At 39.2% G+C, this 19020-nt stretch overlaps 1 protein-coding gene across 4 annotated transcripts in view; it reads left to right on the plus strand.

Annotated features, from left to right (window-relative positions):
* The first annotated feature begins 380 nt into the window (after positions 1-380).
* Positions 381-19020, plus strand: part of LOC136969808 (TOX high mobility group box family member 2-like) — an 88661-nt gene continuing 70021 nt past the window's right edge. For 3 of the 4 annotated variants that reach the window (XM_067264082.1, XM_067264080.1, XM_067264081.1), the window contains exon 1: positions 381-585. In XM_067264082.1, the coding sequence (XP_067120183.1) occupies positions 553-585 (33 nt within the window). In that variant the 5' untranslated portion in view covers positions 381-552. Of the gene's footprint in view, positions 586-3260; positions 3424-19020 lie in introns of those variants that run through there. The other variant, XM_067264084.1, reaches the window with a different exon arrangement.

Here is a 19020-nt window from a genome sequence, read left to right on the forward strand (position 1 = left end):
TTTCAGATCATTAGACGGGCCTTATCTTAAGTGATTTTTGAAGTGGGGCATGCGATTTGGGTTTAAAAAGAGGGGGAATATTTATTATTAGTAGTATTATGACTCTACGACGTTTCGAGGAGGCCCGGCATTAACGCAGCACGCATTTGTGAGGGGGGCCCGCCGGTTTTTCGAGAAGGGGACGGGACACGAGCCGGCCCGCTGCGGAAGAATGCGCGCCAGACGAAAAAAAGGGGCGCGGGGGGCCGCGGCAGCGACGCATCTAACAACGCACGCTGCTACCTGAACAAGAGGGATCCGGAGCACCTTACTTCCCTGTTGGGACAGTCCGGTTGCCAATAGCAACAGCCAATCAGACACGAACACTGTTGTGCCAGCTTCCAGTAGAGCAGTTGGCTGGAAAGAAGCGAGTTGGGTAGAAGCCGTGCTCTGTCTCCAGTCCTCTGCACAGTGCAAGTCGAGAGCCACCTGTTAGCTTGTTTGTGTTCTGTGTTGTTGCACCATGTAGGTGACCCGTGCCACCCTCCATCAGTTAACGGTGTAATTCTCAACATGGCGCAGATATACGACCACTTTGTGTACAAGGTGAGTGGGGGGAAAAAGTTTACCTGGTCGGCGGGAAATGGCAGCGCGCGTGGGCCCCCTCCCAAACGAGTCGGGGACGGGCCACTCTCGGGTGGGCCCCGGAGGGCGCGGGGGCCATCGCCCTTAGACTGGCGTGTATAAAGAGGCAAGGTGGTGCGGGGAGCGTAAGCACGCTCCCTCTAGTGAGAGAAAAGTGAATTAACGGGGATTAGGACGATTGGATGACATAAGGACGGCGCGAATCCCCCCGGGAGTGACTCACCCGTGATTCACAATATAGTCGGAATTTTGACAAGGATGGTGATGAATGCCCCTTGTTTCGGGCATTAGGGCCTCCCCCCTGTTTGATGGCATTTCCATGCAATAACTCTTAAGAGAAAATGATAAATGATTTAAACGCTTTTATCGTGATTCATGTATCTCTCTCTCTCTCTTTCTCTTCCTCCCCCCGATCGAGCGAGCCGGAGAAAAGAGGGCCCCGTCGAGCCCCGTTACTCCGTCCTTGACCCGTAACTAGCAGGTGAGTCGGGGGAATCCCGTGGAAGTTTGTGTAGTGTTCGAGAGTGAGAAAGATAATTTAAACGTCAGCTAATCTGCCTATGCCATCTTGACACATAACCTGTTGTTATAAGGGGAGAGAGAGTAGGAAAACGTGAAGGTATGCCATACCCTCCTCCGCACACCTGCAAATTTATCTCGTTCTATAGCTTTACTTCGATTAAAAAACGGTTATTGAACGAGAGATAGGGACGAACACACGATTAATCAAAAAGGTGGACTGTGGGAAGGAGGAGAAACAATGCACTCGCTAATTACTCTCCAACTTGGGAACGGGGGTAGAGAGACAGAGAAAGCGCCCGGCTTTTGGGACTCGTTTGAAACACCAAGAGATTTTTGGGATGTAGACGTTACGGTGTTTATGACAATCGCCGCTGTGTTATTGACCACATACTCCAACGTGTTACCACCACGCTTTGGGCAACAGATGCTGCACGGAAGAACCCTCGTGTTTTGATCAACAACCTGCTTTGAGTGTCTGTTACGCTCTGGTCAATAATTGTTCTCTCGTACTATAGTGTTTTGGTCAATAACAGCTTGGAGAATCACTCGTAACACCAAACACACGCACACACAACTGTTGAATGGCGGTGACGAAGGGCCCTCCATGTTTTCAGCGTAACACGCGAGGATTTCATTTTGCTCCTCTTTTAACGATACCTGTTAAAGGTTGATACCTCCTCCCCAATTCTTTTTTTCTCCTTTTTTCGGGGAGGGGGTAGAGTGTAATATAGTCAGTCGATCGAAACTTACAACAAAGCACCCCTCCAGTGACTAACTCTTAGTCATAGACGAGATTAATTATAGAGTGGACAACTACCTCTTCAAACATTTTAATTGATAATTTACAATCTGTACAGATGACGTATCTTTATTAGAAGGGCCCCCTTACGTCGGCCATTTTTTTTTAATTTCTCGTTTTCCTTTCTCCTCCCTCTCCGGCTCTGTTACGCTACACTTTAGCCAGGCTCATACAGGAAATTTCGGCTGTTACAACGTGTCCAGCTGTCATGATAGGTATGACCTGCGATGACCCTGTCCCGTAAGTCAACCAGAACCGAATTTCATCGATTGTCCCGCTTTAACGTTTTATTTTTTCACTATAGAAGGGAAAGTGGGAAACATAACGGCTTAAAAATCTAGGGATATTTCGCGTAAAGAGGAGGGTGCCCGGTTTTACCAACACGCTAAAACGAGGTAGGAAATGGCGATTCTTTCCGGAGCCCCGATAAGACGGGGTAAGGGGGGAAAATCGATCTGTTTTGATCCCGACAACAGGAGGCAAAACCTGCCTCTCCCCGTTACGTCTGCCAGAACGAACCCGTCCCTCCTTCCTCCCCAAACCTCAATAAGGGGGCCCCACGGATATAATAACAAATCGGGGATCCTTCCGGCGGGGATCCCCTACAAATCTGTCTCTCTCTCTCTCTCTCTCTACCCCCCGTTTATGCTGGCGCACGGGGGGAGGGAAAATCAATCCTCTTTAACCGAGGACACAGAAACAGAGACCTCATAAACTCTGGCAGAGTCCCACTAAAACCATCGATCCCTCCTAAAGCATCGAAACGACGAAGGACGACGATAAAAGTGGCCCTCCACCCACAAATTCGATTTCGACTTTTTGTTTGTACTACTCGACATCAATCTGAGCGGAGGGGGGTGCGGTAGTAAGAGGGCCCGCCGCTAGGGTAATAAAACGCGCTTGTTGTTTCGGTGGGCGATTAAACTTCGTTAAAAAAAATTAATGACGTCCGACTTAATTATACTTCATCATCGGCCGGCGGGGGGGACGAGAAGGTCGATTGTGTTACCCTCTGTTACTTCTACTTCTCTAGTGTTATTAATGTGTTAGCATTATAATCGCCATCTTTAATCGGGTAATAAGTAAAAATCGGATTTTTGCACGGTAAATAATAATTACTCGGCTGACGTTGTCGGCCATTTTTGCTCCTGCCATCTGTTCTGATGGATGAACAGCTGCCGTCCTTTGTCAGGCATGAATGACGTCGTTTCTGTTACTATTTATGAGAAAATTGACGTCAAAACAGACACAATGTATGCTGATGCTATTATAACAACAACTGACTTTTAATTCTATCTTTCCTCTCTCCCTCCCTCTGCCTTGTAACCTTCCATTCGTAAGAAAGTGTACCTGTAAAGGACGTAGTAATGTGATTTCGACATCAGTAACAATGCCACCAATAGAGAAATCGTTACTTATTTATTGTTACTATCACTCGCTGTTACTTACTACTACAGTAACAAGGCCTCAATATACAGGTATCGTTAGTTATTGTTACTATTACTTCTACAGTAAAAATGTTCCGATGTATAGAAATCGTTACTTATTAACTGTTACTCTTATAGTAACAAGGCGCTTTTAATTGTATTGGGAGTGGTAATTCGATTTTAACGTAGGCTGTTACGCCAGCGTTACGCAGATAGTCAAATTAGAGGATTACCTGTTACGGTAATAAAATTAGTTTAATACATTTTCACGCATTTATTTCTGCGTAACGTAACGAGTGTCGGAAGATTATCGCTGCGTCAGTGACGTTAATTTTCTTATTTGGTTTCATTCGTGGAGCCGTAACTATAAAGTGGCAACGTTCGATGTTACTACAGTAACGGAATGTACTACTAGAGTAACATACCTTTTAACCGCTTTGTATACACTTGCATTGTGTAAAGTAGAAGGAAGTAATTCGATTTCCACGCGAGCTACAGCAGTAACAATCCGTTACGAGGGAGAGAAAAGGGCAGATTATCGATACTATTAGAGTAACAACGGAAAAATCGCAGAGAAAGTGACTAAAAAAACTGTGTGATTTCAATTTCAGTCACGTACTTCTACAACTCCCCAATGTTACTACAGCAATATTACATTACCAGCGATAAGCGGCACGTTACTATTATAGTAGTAACCCAAGAGTAGGGTCGTAACTCGTATGGAGGAGGGTAGAAACAGGGAAATTAGTACTCCACAGGTAGCAAGGGGGGGACTAAGTAGATGCGAGTTAAGTCGTTTAACTCGGTAGCTAAGGAGCGTAAAAGTAGAGGTGACGTAGCGGAAATGACGCGTTAATAAAGCAGAACAAGGTGTTTTTTGGCAAGGGGGCGGAGGTGTAGAAGAGTCCTTAATGGCTCCATGTTGTTGTTGTTTGGGTGAAGCAAAAATCCAGAAGTTTCCCGTTTCCCCTATTTTTTTTTTCTATTGTACCTCACCTTTTTTCAGCTTATGATACGTGCCATCTGGTATTGTTGCTGTAGTAACACGGCTGATTGACGGCGTGTGTGACGTCATTGTTTGCTTAAGTGTAATGAGAGTAAGCTGATTGGGGAGAAGAGCAATAATGAATGTTAGCTTCTATATAATTGTTATTAAGCTCGCTTAAGGGAAATTTGATTTAGAGGGGGACAAAGAGCATCGATGCTGATAACGTAATAAGCCACGTGATTTTTGTAACCAGTTGAGAGAAAAAAACCAGTAACAAGCCGACCTGCTTTCCTCCTCCATACTACTAGCGTTATAAACAGTTTGTAGCAATATATACCAATGCTACCATGCGCCCTTTATGATTCCTACAGTATGTGTTACTATCGTAACAAATACTTAATAGTACCGTACACCGATCAGGTTCCAAATGTTATTGTTCTTATTGTTATTCTTATTTTAATTGCATTAAAATGTCACTTATGCTGTGCTCTTGTAACTCTAAAGGCATTAAAAGGATACTTATTCTATGCTCTTACAGCTATAATGGCATTAAAATGTCACTTATTCTGTGCTTTTACAACTAAAAAGGCATTAAAATGATACTTATTCTATGCTCTTGCAGCTATAAAGGCATTAAGATGACACTTATTCTGTGCTTTTACAACTACAAAGGCATTAAAATGATACTTATTCTATGCTCTTGCAGCTATAATGGCATTAAGATGACACTTATTCTGTGCTTTTACAACTACAAAGGCATTAAAATGATACTTATTCTATGCTCTTGCAGCTATAATGGCATTAAGATGACACTTATTCTGTGCTTTTACAACTACAAAGGCATTAAAATGATACTTATTCTATGCTCTTGCAGCTATAAAGGCATTAAAATGTCACTTATTCTGTGCTTTTACAACTAAAAAGGCATTAAAATGATACTTATTCTATGCTCCTGCAGCTATAAAGGCATTAAAATGAACCTTATGCTGTGCTTTTATAGTTACAAAAGCACAAAATGATACCTTGCAGCACCATCTGTCAGTGCTATTATAGGAGCAATGATGGATATGCTAGCATGCAATTATCTATTAACTACTTCTGTTTCCTTCTGTAGTAGTCCGTAACGCTGTTACTGTTACTTTAATGACTATTATGTTGTTCCCGAATTAAAAACAACACTCATTTGTTTAATACTAAGGTAGTTGAGCCAACAACAACAACAACTGTTGCCCTGTATGATCGATAGAAAATCTCGCAAGTAACCGAGCTGTTACTACAGTAACAACCATTTCCACGCTTCTAAAACAATACTCTTCTATTAAATTTTAAAGAAGTCGTACTCAAACCCCCCTAACTGCTAGACCAGTAACGGGGGAGAACGAGTTCATTTTTCAACTTACGTTCGTGTTACTACGGTAACAAAAAGGTTACGCATATATTAATGTAAGCTAATTTTGATAATACGGTAGAGTGACGCATTGCCGAGAAAATTGCTGTGTTATAAAACTACTACAGTAATAAAAGTAATACGTGTTACAAAATAAAACAATTTAATTCAGATGTATAATTCAAGTGTTTCGTAAACTTTTTCCTGTGTTCAATTACCATTAACAACCACTCAAATACTACTACAGTTACAATACACATCCTTTAGTAACGCACATTTTACGAGGCATTTCAGAATTATTGCCAATGCCTATATCGTAAACAACGCCAAGTAACACTACTTCTACTTTAGTAACAATATCGAAACTCCCGTTTAGTTTCTGTTACACGATTACTAACAACACCCACTTCAAAATTTTTATATTATTATAAACAAGTGTTACTTTACTAACAAATTTTCAAGTGTGTAACTCAGTGGTTTACACTTCTCCCCTATTTTGAAGCATTTCTTAGTGTCTACCTTAATACTTTGCACTTCTGTTTGCACTTCAATACATTGTTCTTCCAACCTACCATTGCTCTTCACCCATTCTGAAGCACCCGATTACAGTAACAAATTCCCAAATTTCCAGTTTCCTTCATTGTTATTTAAACACTATAAATCCACAACGGCAACGGGAGCCACACAGCCCACTCGAACGGAAACGGCCAACCCATTAGCGCTTTATCTAAGCGAATGCCCAAGTTACCCACGAAAAAAACCGCGTAAAATTCTTCAAAACAAGCCGCTCCAACGTGATAACAAATAGGTAAACGTGTCCTTTAGCACCCCGGAATACGAACTGGAGTGGATATATTCGTCTTGGGGTTAAAGATACGCATTCATAAATCAAACTGCACTTTCACCGAAACAACAGGGTGTGTCCGGAATTTTTGACTCATCATAATTTCTGTATTGTCATAGAAACAGGGTGTGTCCGCGAATCTTCCCAATTGTCTTTGATATAATTATTGAAATATTAAAAAAAAATACTGCAGAGGGTGAAGATCCAACTAGTTATTAAAGATACTCTCCCCCCTCTTCGCGTAGTGTGTTTATGATGAATGTAACCATAAAAAAAAAGGCTCTTACTCTAATTCAATTCCTGAAATTTGCCTCGTTTCGTGGTGTTTTTTCGAATTTGTGCCAGTAAATAATTGTTTTTTTGTGTGTCTTCGGTAGTGGAAATTAATTCTGTAATGGTGGACGGGCTCGAAAAAGTTCAAGTGTGCGAGAAGTGCTTGAGAAAAAGTGATTTAAGGCTCGGTGTGGGTTTTGTAGTGTTCTTGGTTTGTTCGGGATGCAAAAATGATGCGTTTGAAGAGCGATCGAACTGTGCAAAATCGGTTTCTAGCAGGGAAATGTGTAACTCTACGTTGCAAGACGTGAGAGAAATTCCGAATCGTCATGAAAAATCGCCTGAAAAATCTAGAAAACTTAACACTATTTTCTGTAATCTTTTAAATTTGCATAAATTACAGAAATTACTTCTTAAATCCATAATTTTCCATAGGATTTCTGGCGAATTTAGAACCGCAATTCAATCAAAATCGGAGGAAGATCTGTAAGAAATCTTTAAAAACGAAAGAAAGAAAGCCCAAAAATTAATGCAAAATATTAAAGAAAACAGGCTAAACAATGCGAATTTAAGCTAAAGATTTAAGAAAAAAACAGGACAAAATCGCGCCCCGGAGCGTTAAAAAGAGTCAATAATCCCGAAGAGTGAAATCATTAAAGCTGTAAATTCCTTAAAGAATGGAGAGGGGCGCTGCAGTTAAATACACATTACCCCGTCGTCTAAAGTGTTCTACTTCTAAACACTACGCCCGATTGTAGAAGCATTTCCGCCCCCCCGCCATGACGTATACAACTTTCACCCCCCATCAAGGAAGCTCCCGCAAACCGATAATCAGGAAGTGAGTCGAGTTTGGCCTTCTCTCGGAAGTGTCAATGACATTGCTTACAACCTGTCTGCTGTCAACTTGACCTCTTATCCATTGACACCGTTTCGTGTAGTCGTCGTTCGCCCTGCCCCCTTTCCCCTTCCCCCCGGCCAGGCGCGAGTTTGAAAGATGGTGGAAGGGACTCCACCAATCAAGCTGCAATATCCGAAGGATCTTGTCGGGACTGGAATCTTACCAAATAGGAGCTGTTGTGATCCATCAAGGCCTTCTATTCTCTATCCTTGGCAATCCAACAGATTCAACACCCCCGACGAACGACACGTCATTTTTCACCTCCTCCAACTTCCTACCTCTTTTCCAATGGCCCCTGCGAGAATCGATCTTCTACAAATATTCATAACTTGAGAGCGTCGCTCCTGACTTTCAAACAAATTGTTCTTTTATACTTTTAAGACTGAGGAATTGATCTGTTAATTATGTATAGACACAAGAAACTTCTGATAAATGGCAGAAATTCCCGTGTTTTCTCCGTTTCTTCCTCCCTTTTTTTCCTCCTCCTCAACCGATGAAAGATGGAGGTTTGTTGCCATTTTTATACGGGTGCCTCCGAAACCTCCCATATATAAATACACAAGGACGTAACGTAACACGGGAGGGTTTCGTGTGGTTAAAAAATCATTTCAACCTGTACATTTTCACGTGTGTACTCTTCCCATTCTTCAATCTTTAACTCTGAAACCCGTGCGGGGTGGTCTGGAATTAAGGGGTTTTTACGGGGTTTGAAGAAGAATTTGCAGTAATTGTTTTGCGATTTCGCTGATCTCTTCGAGGATTTACGGTTTTCGTCTGAGGTTTTGTGATTTCGACCGAGATTTTCGAGTCCTTCAGCATTCGGTGAAGGATTTTACGACCCTTATGGTTTCACTGGAGAGTTCTGTAGTGTTTATGGTTTCGCTGGGGAGTTTAATAAACTTTATTATTTCTCCGAAGTGTTTTAGGACCTTCCTAGTTTTATGTGGTCCTGGAGACGTGGAAATTTGTGGCCTTAATGGTTTCATTAGTTACTGCTTTCAATAGCCTTCGTGGTTCCATTTAACGTTTCATTGCAAGGCTACAAGAGGTTTATTAACTTGGGTTTCACAAAATTCGTGGCTTCGTGGCCTTTGTTCAAGAGTTTTCCAGGATTTTCATATTAATCTGCATGATCCTCGCTACAGGATTTTAACGGACTTTCTATAAAATACTTTCATAACAGGATCCACGACATTTTTTAATAGTATATTTACTGTACTTCGCGATTAATTTTTGTGACCTTCACAAGGTTTTTTCTAATCTCGCAACAGGTATTGCGACCTTCACAAGGCATTTTTTAGCCTCCATAACAAGTTTTACGGGTTTCACGCGGTTTCGGTAATCAACGTAACAGGTTTTCTCGACCTTCGAAACCATTTTTATGGGTTTCGTACGGTTTCAACATAAGATTTTAGCGTTAAATTACGGCTTACTAATTTATATCATCTAGGAAACAGGGTTTACTGCCCTCAAGATTCGTGTTACCTTCACTTTTATGGGTTTTGCATATTTCCCGTGTGTTTTTTAAGCTTTCACGAAACACTAAAGTGGATCCCCTACGTAGATATGAAGGAATAAACACGTGGTGTTTAACTTATTACCGTATAAATTTGCTCCATAGACACGTGAAAACCTTGTATACTTGTGTGTAGACGTGAATACTTCAGTTACAGTACACCTCAATAGTTGTGTTTAACGTATAAACACGTGAACATTTAAGATACTCGCGTTTAGACATTGAATAACTTAGATATTTGTGCATACGTGAACAGCACAAGCCTAAGCACACGTGAACAGTTCACGTGTTCGTATCCTAAGTTTGAGGTGAATCGTTTAGGTGTTTGTGCACATCCCAGGTACACTCGAACTCCTGTAGATCGTTCACCCCTGACTCAAATCATGTGACAATGATAAATGCACAAGAGTATCGACACTCGCGCAGCGGATTTCTTCCCTTTTTTTCCCCCTCCCCCGACATTTTCAACACTCGAAACAAAGGGAATTCGATAAGAAAAATAATTTTCGGATGTCATTTAATTGTACAACCCATTTTATTGGAAGCCGAAAAGCTCTTATTATTGGTTAATGCAGGATGAATTTAATAAAGTCTTTCCGTTCGATCCAATTTGTATAATCTAGTTTCGATGGAGGCACTGCCGATGACGTCATTCAATTAACAATGCCCTTCTACTGTTGATTAAACGATTGAAGTCCTGCCAATACTTCACTTTTACCTTGTTGATTTGCAAATTTTATTAAAAATTTTCGCGTTTTCCGACTTTAAAAATTGTCTCACGACTTGCACACTTCGTTAAATTCCAACCCTGAACACGGAGAATTTCACGTGTTCTGGAGGAGGATTTCTAGAAAGGGGGAGGAGAAATAATTAATGCTGGGGCTACGTAGGGACTAATTAAATCAACTGTGCTAAATGTTTAATTGTGTTTAATATTTATGACGCAATTAACTTGCTCAAAATTGCGCTGTTGAACACGAATTTACGAGCCAAATACCTGAAGAAATGGTAGTTACATTTTCTTGGATTAATACTGTTAATTAGAACTGTGTTCAAGTTTACTTTATAAGACATTGAACGTCTGTTCAATCTTTAAAATAGAATTATGGAGAGAAGGTTGTCGTGTTCAATTGAACCATTCCTTAAATGAATTATAAAAGAGGTGTTCAGTTGAAGGATGTTCAATTCCCTACACTTTACAAGTAGATCGTGTTCAACACCTTTTTTACGTTATCAGAAATAAAGATCTGCGCGTGTTCGAGGCACATAAAAGCGTTACGGACAGACGAGGGGAGGAAATTAGATTGGGAGCGAAGTTACGGTTCGATCCGAACGAAATTTCGCACCCGCAAACAATTACGAGCTTTACGTAATCCCGGCGAAATTCGTTTATCTACTGGCATTAGGAGCCGAATTATAAGGGCATTAACTTTTACGTCATATTAATAACCGGGGCTAACTCAATGAAAATAGAAGGGAAGAGTAATGAATGTCTTTTAGCTCCAGTTTAATTTTGGTGAGTGTTTGAGTGAAGAGTTAATTAGTTAAAGAGAGAACAAACAGACAAACATACGCTCAACTGTTTAGGAGAAGACGAAGAAGAAGAAGAAGAGGAGGAGGAGAAGGAGTAGGGGAAAAAACGGAGAAATATACGTTAATTAATTGATTCCTGTTTGAAAATAAACAAACGCGAGATTGGAAGAAGAAAAAAAAAGCATTTTAAGAGAAAATTAAAGGAGAAAATGCAAAATTATAAGATAAGCGACGAGGGATGAGGATAACGTACCTGAGAAAGTGCAAGGATGCGGGATTACATTTCCTATCGTACCTGGTAGGGTGGAATGAATATTTTTCTCCTCTTCCTCCTCCTCCTCCTCCTCCTCCTCCTCTTCCCTCCTTCCCCTTCGTCCTCCCTCCCTTCTTATTTTTTAGTAAGGAGAAAAATTTCCTGGATTTAGATGAAGCGGAAATAGAAACGATATTTGGTCGGAAGCAAGAAACTGTCTGCTGCTTTACTTCATGCAGAGGAGATGACAGAGAGGAAGATAAATGGCGGACGGATCGAAAACGGTTTAGAAAAGCATATGTAGTCTCCGGGGAGAAGGGTTCCCGAGAAAATTGCATGAAAATAAACAAATAATTTGCATTTTGGATAAATTACTTATACTTCTAGTACAACTGAAACGTGCTACTTCTATTTTTTCCCCCTCCTTCCTTACTTTCTTTCTTCTTCTTTATTCCTTCTTGCGTTTTATGTGTGTTAACATTCGCTACTAGACTTAACTCGTTTCTGTTTAAGATTTCATGAGGAGCCAGGGTCTTCTAGTAGATGTTCACCCGAAAATACTCTTGCTGTTCAATGTATGATCGTGTGTTCGGGTTATGGTGATCAACCTTCGTCTTTCTGCCGCTAGAAACAGACTTTTGAAGGTGTTCATTTCTCATTAACACACGTTAACACCACGCTTCTGTTTACGATTTCACGAGACTTCTACTGTAGTGTTTCCAGGCTGTTCGATCTAAAACTAAATGTCCGGATTCGGAACGAGCACCTAATGATGGTGTAAGAAATCTTTAAAAAGATTTTATGAGTGTAAGAAGCGTGTTCCCTGACACAAGAAACAGGTTTTCGGAGGTAAAAGGTTACATATTGATGAACGGTGTTTTGATCGGGATCTTGCCGCTTTAATGCCCCAGTTTGGCAAATTATCACAGCTGTAGAACACTCTCATTAACTGTGACTTAACAGTAGAGTTTTCCTGTCGAACAATCCCATTTTCAGCCGAATTTAAAGGCGAAGCGGATAGGTAAGAATTGTTTTTTCCAGCGCCTCTCTCTCTCTCTCTCTCTCGTTTATCCGGCACGCGAGTTAAATTATCCGTGCAAGTACAGGATTTAATGAATTCGCTCCCTCATCCTCAGCAATTCCGCACCTTTAGTGTCACATCAAACTTCTTTTATAGACAGGAGGAACGGCTTGTATTGGAGACATTCCAAAAATCAAAAAGTTGGAATATTACGTGTTGATACTACCGCAACAACATTCATTACTGCAGCAGTTTGCTTTTACGAGGGTGGAGTGAAGATCTGAATTCTATTTGGATGCGTGAGCCGTCATCACCTCTGCCTGACTGTATTTCCCTCCCCCTTTTCCTCATCCACAGTAAACATAATTCGCCTCTTGTATGCACCAATGTTCGCCACGTTCTCGTATTCCATAATGTTTTCGATTTTATTACCGTAGCAGCAGCGGTGTGCATCCTCTCCCGGTGTCAAAATTGATTTTTCTTCGATTTGCAGCCAATCTTTTCCGGATCCTGTTACAATTCTTGTCTTTTTTCGCCCTTCTAACTTAGTCAAAGTTGGAATTGAGCGTGTTCTATTGTTACTTTGACTTTGGATCTTTGTTAAAACTTTCATTCTGCATAATTAGCAGCCAAGGATAATCACACGCGTGTGTTCATCCACCCTGTACTTCCAACAGGAAATGGTACCGAACGTGATTTACATGGATGTGAATCACGAAATCGAATTATTACTAAAGCAGCAATGTGTGATCAAGACTCGAGGCTGTTCAGAGGAGAAGAGTGTTCAACGTTCCTTGCCTTCGTAGCTTTGTAAAGCGAATGCCAAGTAAAGAATTGCAAGTAGCGTTCAGCAATGAACACGAATTTCAAGCAGCAAAACAACACTTTTATTCATGGATGAACAGTAGAGAGACGTGTTCAAGCCTGGCAACACACTCGATCGAGAATTTTACGAAGAGAACGAACAAACGGCAAATTAACACTCAAACGGCACTTTTATCGTGTCATTACCATTCAGGCAGCATTCGAACCGATCAGCAGAATAACACCGAAACGAGTATTTGAAGAAGGGAGGCAAATCAAGGCAGCAAATTACTATCAGAAGCAGTATCTGGAGGGTAGAAAGTAAAAAATTAGGGGGGAGGGGGAGAAAGAAATCAAACAGATCAGTTAAATAACGTTACAGCAAGGCAAACAACGAGTTTTATAGAAAGAGAAAAACATCAATATGGAGAATAATAAAGAGAATTTTATTTACGACTTGAAGAGATAAAAATACTCGAGTTGTCGAGCTATCCATCTTCTTAATGACTGTTTTTAATCGATTCACTCGTCGTATTTCTCCTTTGTTGTATCGTTATTATCATGTCCATTAATCTTCCCAACTTATCCTCCGCATCATGCCAACAGAATGAGTCTCCTTCCAACTCGTTCTTATCCCAAATCCTTCTTCCCTACTTAAAAAAAAAGAAATAATATATATAAGTTATATATATATATATATATATATATAGACACATAAATCTGAAATTTCCCACCCTTTTAGTACAGTGTTACAACCTGACAATGAGGGAGGGGGATGTATTTTTCGCAATAACTCCGTCCGGATGTTAAACTGTACACGCAAAACACGCCAATCTCAACGGTGATTAACGTTAACAGGTGGACGACGTACCTAACGGAAGCATAATCGCATTCATATGTAACACATACGTATATATATAAACCGAATTAATGATTTATTTACGGGATGGATTCCGCACGATCAACAATGTAATTGGAAGTACTTGTGGAGCTGGGTAGAAGGTTGCACGATTTGTCACTCGCTAGAAGATCGATAGTGTTGACAGCAGTGCGTCATCCGTCACGGGTCCACCTTCTAATCATTAATGGTATCTTTTGCCCGTCCGTAGCGAGAACCCGTAAATAAAACATCTGGAGGAAATGCAGGAGTTTCTGCTTTACTTCTCCCCCAGCATAGTTTCCTCTTCCCCTACTGTTGCTGGTGTTAATTATGTAGGATGTATGATGCTTTCTTCGCAAACTGCTCTAAATAAACTGCCTGTTTTTCACTTACTATTCACTTACTCACTTTACCATTAATAGTTTCTTCACTTACTATCGATAGCACTTCACTCGCTCACTTACTACCTTTACTTAGTGTTCACTTGCTCACTTACTTTACCATTAACAGTAATGCAATCTTATCAATTTTAACCGAGAAATTCGATGTATAAGTAGAGGAAAATAGGAGGAAACATGGGATAAAATCTAACGAGAATAAATTGCCCTAGGGTAAAATAACTGTAAGCTATTCTAGGTCAATTATCCTTACACAGAGAAAGTAGAATTTCGCATGAATTAAAGTCAAATATATAGATTTGAATATAAGGAAACTGCTAGTGAGGCCATAAGTAGGGGAGTAAAAATATCCTAGAACCATTTAAAATGGGTAAAAATGTGTCGGAGTGGCTAACTAACCCAATCTTAAATCCAAAGAATGGCGTTAAGTTATTCCGGATAAAATGTAAATATCTAGAAAACGAAGTATCTGGAATGAAATTGGATAAATTCTTTTCAAAAATTAACTATAAAGGATTAAATTACACCAATTAATAGGTAAAAAAGGGGCGAGAAAGATAAAGTAACGCAAGATAAAACAATTGAACAATTAATTGTTTTAGGGTCGAATAAATTGAAGGGATGAGTAAACTATTCCAGAATGAAATATGCAAATTAAACTGGAAGCTAACTTAGATTAAACGCTCAAATATTCATTAAAAATACTACCCAGATAACAGATCGAAAGTATAGCGAATCCATGGCAATTAATGCTTGCATAAATTAAATACTAGACAAAAATATGTTCTATAATTCGCCGATTTAGAAGCTTTATACACCGATATGGCGTAGGCGCATATAATCTTAAAGGAATAAAGGCCCTAAACTACACACACTAACACCAATAAAACTGCATTATCAGGGTACGTATATATATAAATAAGATCGTCTGAGTGAATATCCGAACAATTGTATTCATAAATGGAACGCTAATGAGAAAATTCCAGGCGAATAAGTAAAGCAATTGGAAGAAAGCTTAAAACAAAAGGAAAAGGGAGTGAAGGGCAGCAGCACAGTTCGATTTGGCAAAGCAGAAGGACGAAAGAGATAAGTAATGATGGCGGCACTTTAATTATCAAAAAGTAAAAATTTATGAATAAATTCTGCAAAAGTTGATGAGGAGAGAAATATTTTTAAAAAGGGGAAGAACGGGGAGATGAAACACACAGAAGAGAGAGGCATTTTTCTGTTAAACATAAAACACGTTGTGTTATCTTAATTTGCTTTACTTCTCCCGTATAAGATCAATCATATGCAGATGTATCTACAAATGGATGTTAGATAAGGAAAGTGAAGCAAAAATTAGATAGTTTATCATTTTTCTTTTCCATCCCCCCTCCAGTTCTCTCTCTCTCTCTGCTACGCCCGAACACCCATCAATAAACCTTTTCTGCCTACAAATAATAATAATAATGATAATAATAATAATAATAGTTCGGGGTGATGCTGCTATAGTATTAAATTAAATGTGGGGTAAAAGATAAAAATGTTTTGGCTACAAAACAGGATATAAACCATTAAGTTAGCTACAAAAATTTTTTTCGCTCGGATTTTTTTTTTGTAATGGAAGAGCTTGAGGAAAAATCTCTCTTCTTCTTCTTCTTCTTTTCTGCATGCTTTTCCCCTATTTCGTGGAGATGACGGCATTTAGTGCTCCGTTGATGCTTTTTTTCCCGTTCTTAATGATGATGGCTATGCGGAAACAAGTGTGTTGATGTTTTGTTTCTCGTTTTTAATAGCCGTTTTTCCGTTTCCAGTAAACATTTCCGTAAGATTCTGATGCTCTGGATGATCTTTACTGTGGTCTGTTGCATCTGCTGAAGCTTGTTGGAATGGAAAAAAAAGAGAATAAAGCGTGCTTTTCTACTTTGTATCTATGCAAATTAATCCGCGGCAAACAATGCTCTATCCGTTTAAAGTATTATTAAGTAAACGCTTTAAATGGAGCAATAGATAAATACTATTACTTATAACACGTTCAACAGGTTTAATAATACTTTAAGCGTGAACACTTGATAGGTAATACTTTAAACAAGTGGAGTAGCGAACACTTCTACGTATTAATAATACTTTAAATAGATACTCGCTTTTGCTAGCAACCCTTTAAACACAGTAATAGATAACCCAAATTATTAACAATACACAGGGAGAGCAATAGCTGGCCCCTGTTATTAGCAATAAACAGGGAGAGCAATACATAGCCTCCATTACGAACAATACAGTAATAACTAACCTCTGTCGCTAGTAATATTTCACAGAGCAATAGACAAGCCTCCTATTGAAGGAGAGCGCACGAAACTCTTCTCTAATCGAGCGTTTATTCTATATTATTCATAGAGCTAAATATTTTATAGGAGTTGAGAAAAGTCAACATTAGTTAATTTAATCAAGATTACATCCCTCGGGCTGAATACAATAATCACAAATCGCAGCACACATCTTCGTACCAGCTAACAGAGGATAAAAGAACAAACATGGAACGTCTTTACTAATTAATTAGGAAGCATGAAGCATTTTTTACAGTTTATATGAATTTCCTGATTACTCAATGGGAGTATGAAACAATATCCTCACCAGATTCGATTATAGCTACCTTAAAATGATAAGTGTTCCTGGTATACAAGTAACACTAACGTGGATATTCTTCTGCAAATATTTACTAAACTATTCAATGTATTCGTAAAATTGTTAAATGTATGGAGTACGTAACACAATTAAAGATACAGAGCACCTTTTAAGACTAAAATATAAGGTATAGCTCGTAGTGTAGGCATAAACATCCCCACTCAATTAATATATGTAAGAACTGAGGCAATCCTATAACAAGAGAGCCCACTCGATACCAGACTACAAGGCACAGTACAAGGATCCATTGATTATAATTTAGGTAGGGGCAACCCTCCCCTGTCACGTACAAGTCAGAATTGTATAAGTCCTCGTACACTACCATCGAAACTGGGAGGGGGGAAATAACCCTGCGAGAGATTGAGGAAAAACGCGAAAGGCACCCGTTACCCATTTCTCCATATAGCGAAAGTGACACTGTATCATGCAAATGGGGGTATGTATCATTGAGTCTAAGTCTATAAAATAAACCATCAATACACAACGTGATGGGGAATTCTGATGAGATGCTGTTTGCTGTGTATTTAATATCGTTCCACAATGGCGAGTAGCTGACTCATGAATGACGAAGCCACAGATGGTGATGTTCGTCCTTTTTATACAAGTTATATCTATATATTTATACAAGAAAGTGTATTAGTAACTCTATAAATAATTCTTCCTTATATAGAGCGAAAATTCTCCCACTTTATACATAGTTTTTAATACATATATGGTGGGTGGGACGTTAAAATTAGTTCAAGGTGATTAAGTTTAATTTTATTACTTAGTTAAGGGCTCGAGGACGCCAGATAGTGTGAGTAAGCGGCTCAGAAACTATACCCGAATTTCGATTATTGCTGCTGTATTTATGACGAAGAACTGCCCCTTATAAATTCTGTGGGGGTGATTTAATCGGGGGCTTTGTTATAATGACGTGAAAGGGGAGGTTCTGTCAACCAAATTGCCGAATTTTGCTTGCTTCTAGAGTTTTATTGTGTTAAACCAGTTTTGTTATCGTAATATCTTGTTTTGAAAGTGGAAATGTGGGAAAAATGCCTATCTCCACCCGTTTCCCGATAGATTTCTGAATATTAAATGTTGTAAACTTTCCCCGAGAAGGGAATATTTAGGGAATTTTCTGAAAAATTCTGGAAAAGTACCTATCTTTATCCCTTTCCTGGTGGATTTCTCAATGTTAAATGTTGTAAACTTTCCCCGAGAAGGAAATATTTAGGGAATTTTCTGAAAAATTCTGAAAAAGTACCTATCTTTATCCCTTTCCTGGTGGATTTCTCAATGTTAAATGTTGTAAACTTTCCCCGAGAAGGAAATATTTAGGGAATTTTCTGAAATATTCTGGAAAAGTACCTATCTTTACTCCTTTCCTGGTGGATTTCTCAATGTTAAATGTTATAACCTTTCCCCAAGAAGGGAACATTTAGGAAATTTTCAGAAAAATTCAGGCAAGAATTTGGAAACATTCTTGAGGAAGGAAATTTTTCTGAATTTTTCTATCATGCAACCCCACTTAAGAGTAACAGTTTCCAGAAATTAGATTTTTAAATTGGTGTAACAATTGAAAGAACTCACACTTTACAACACAATCAATGCAAAAATCTATGAAAGCAAAGCTGACTTTCACTTTGTAATTCTTTAGCAAAGGGTTAAATCTTCACAATTTTTCACAAGAGTTATAAAAGGCTCGAGCACGGCGGAATATTAAAAATTCCACGCAGGAAAAGAAGTTAAATCTAGAGTAAAATAGTCTATAAAACTGGAAGATGTTATTAAACTTATCAAAAATTTTTGCACCATGCACGGCTTGGCTCATTTTACAGAGGTGCTGTTAAAAAAATATATATGTATGTATGTATATATATATATATAATTTCCTAGTCCATTGGATATTTTGTGGCTAGATGTGGCATATTGAAGTTAAGTGGGTTGTAAGGTAATTCGTAGAGAATTAGTTGTTTGGCAAGACTATACTTTCCTTCATTAATATTTACTGTCAGGCAGGCTCTGTAGATTCATTAATCAGAGAATCAACGGCTTCTAGCAATTAAGTAATCACTGCTATTCCCTCGTCTCAGGTGCAGCATTTTCTAGTAATCCTCTTCCACAGCATTTTATCAAAACGGAAAACACTATCCCCCCATTTTGCATGCAATATATTAAAGAGAAAGTCGAAAATCAATGGCAATCCC

The sequence above is a fragment of the Centruroides vittatus genome, unplaced genomic scaffold, assembly GCF_030686945.1.
Source record: "Centruroides vittatus isolate TY-2023 unplaced genomic scaffold, ASM3068694v2 contig_181, whole genome shotgun sequence".
Taxonomy (NCBI): Eukaryota; Metazoa; Arthropoda; class Arachnida; order Scorpiones; family Buthidae; genus Centruroides; species Centruroides vittatus.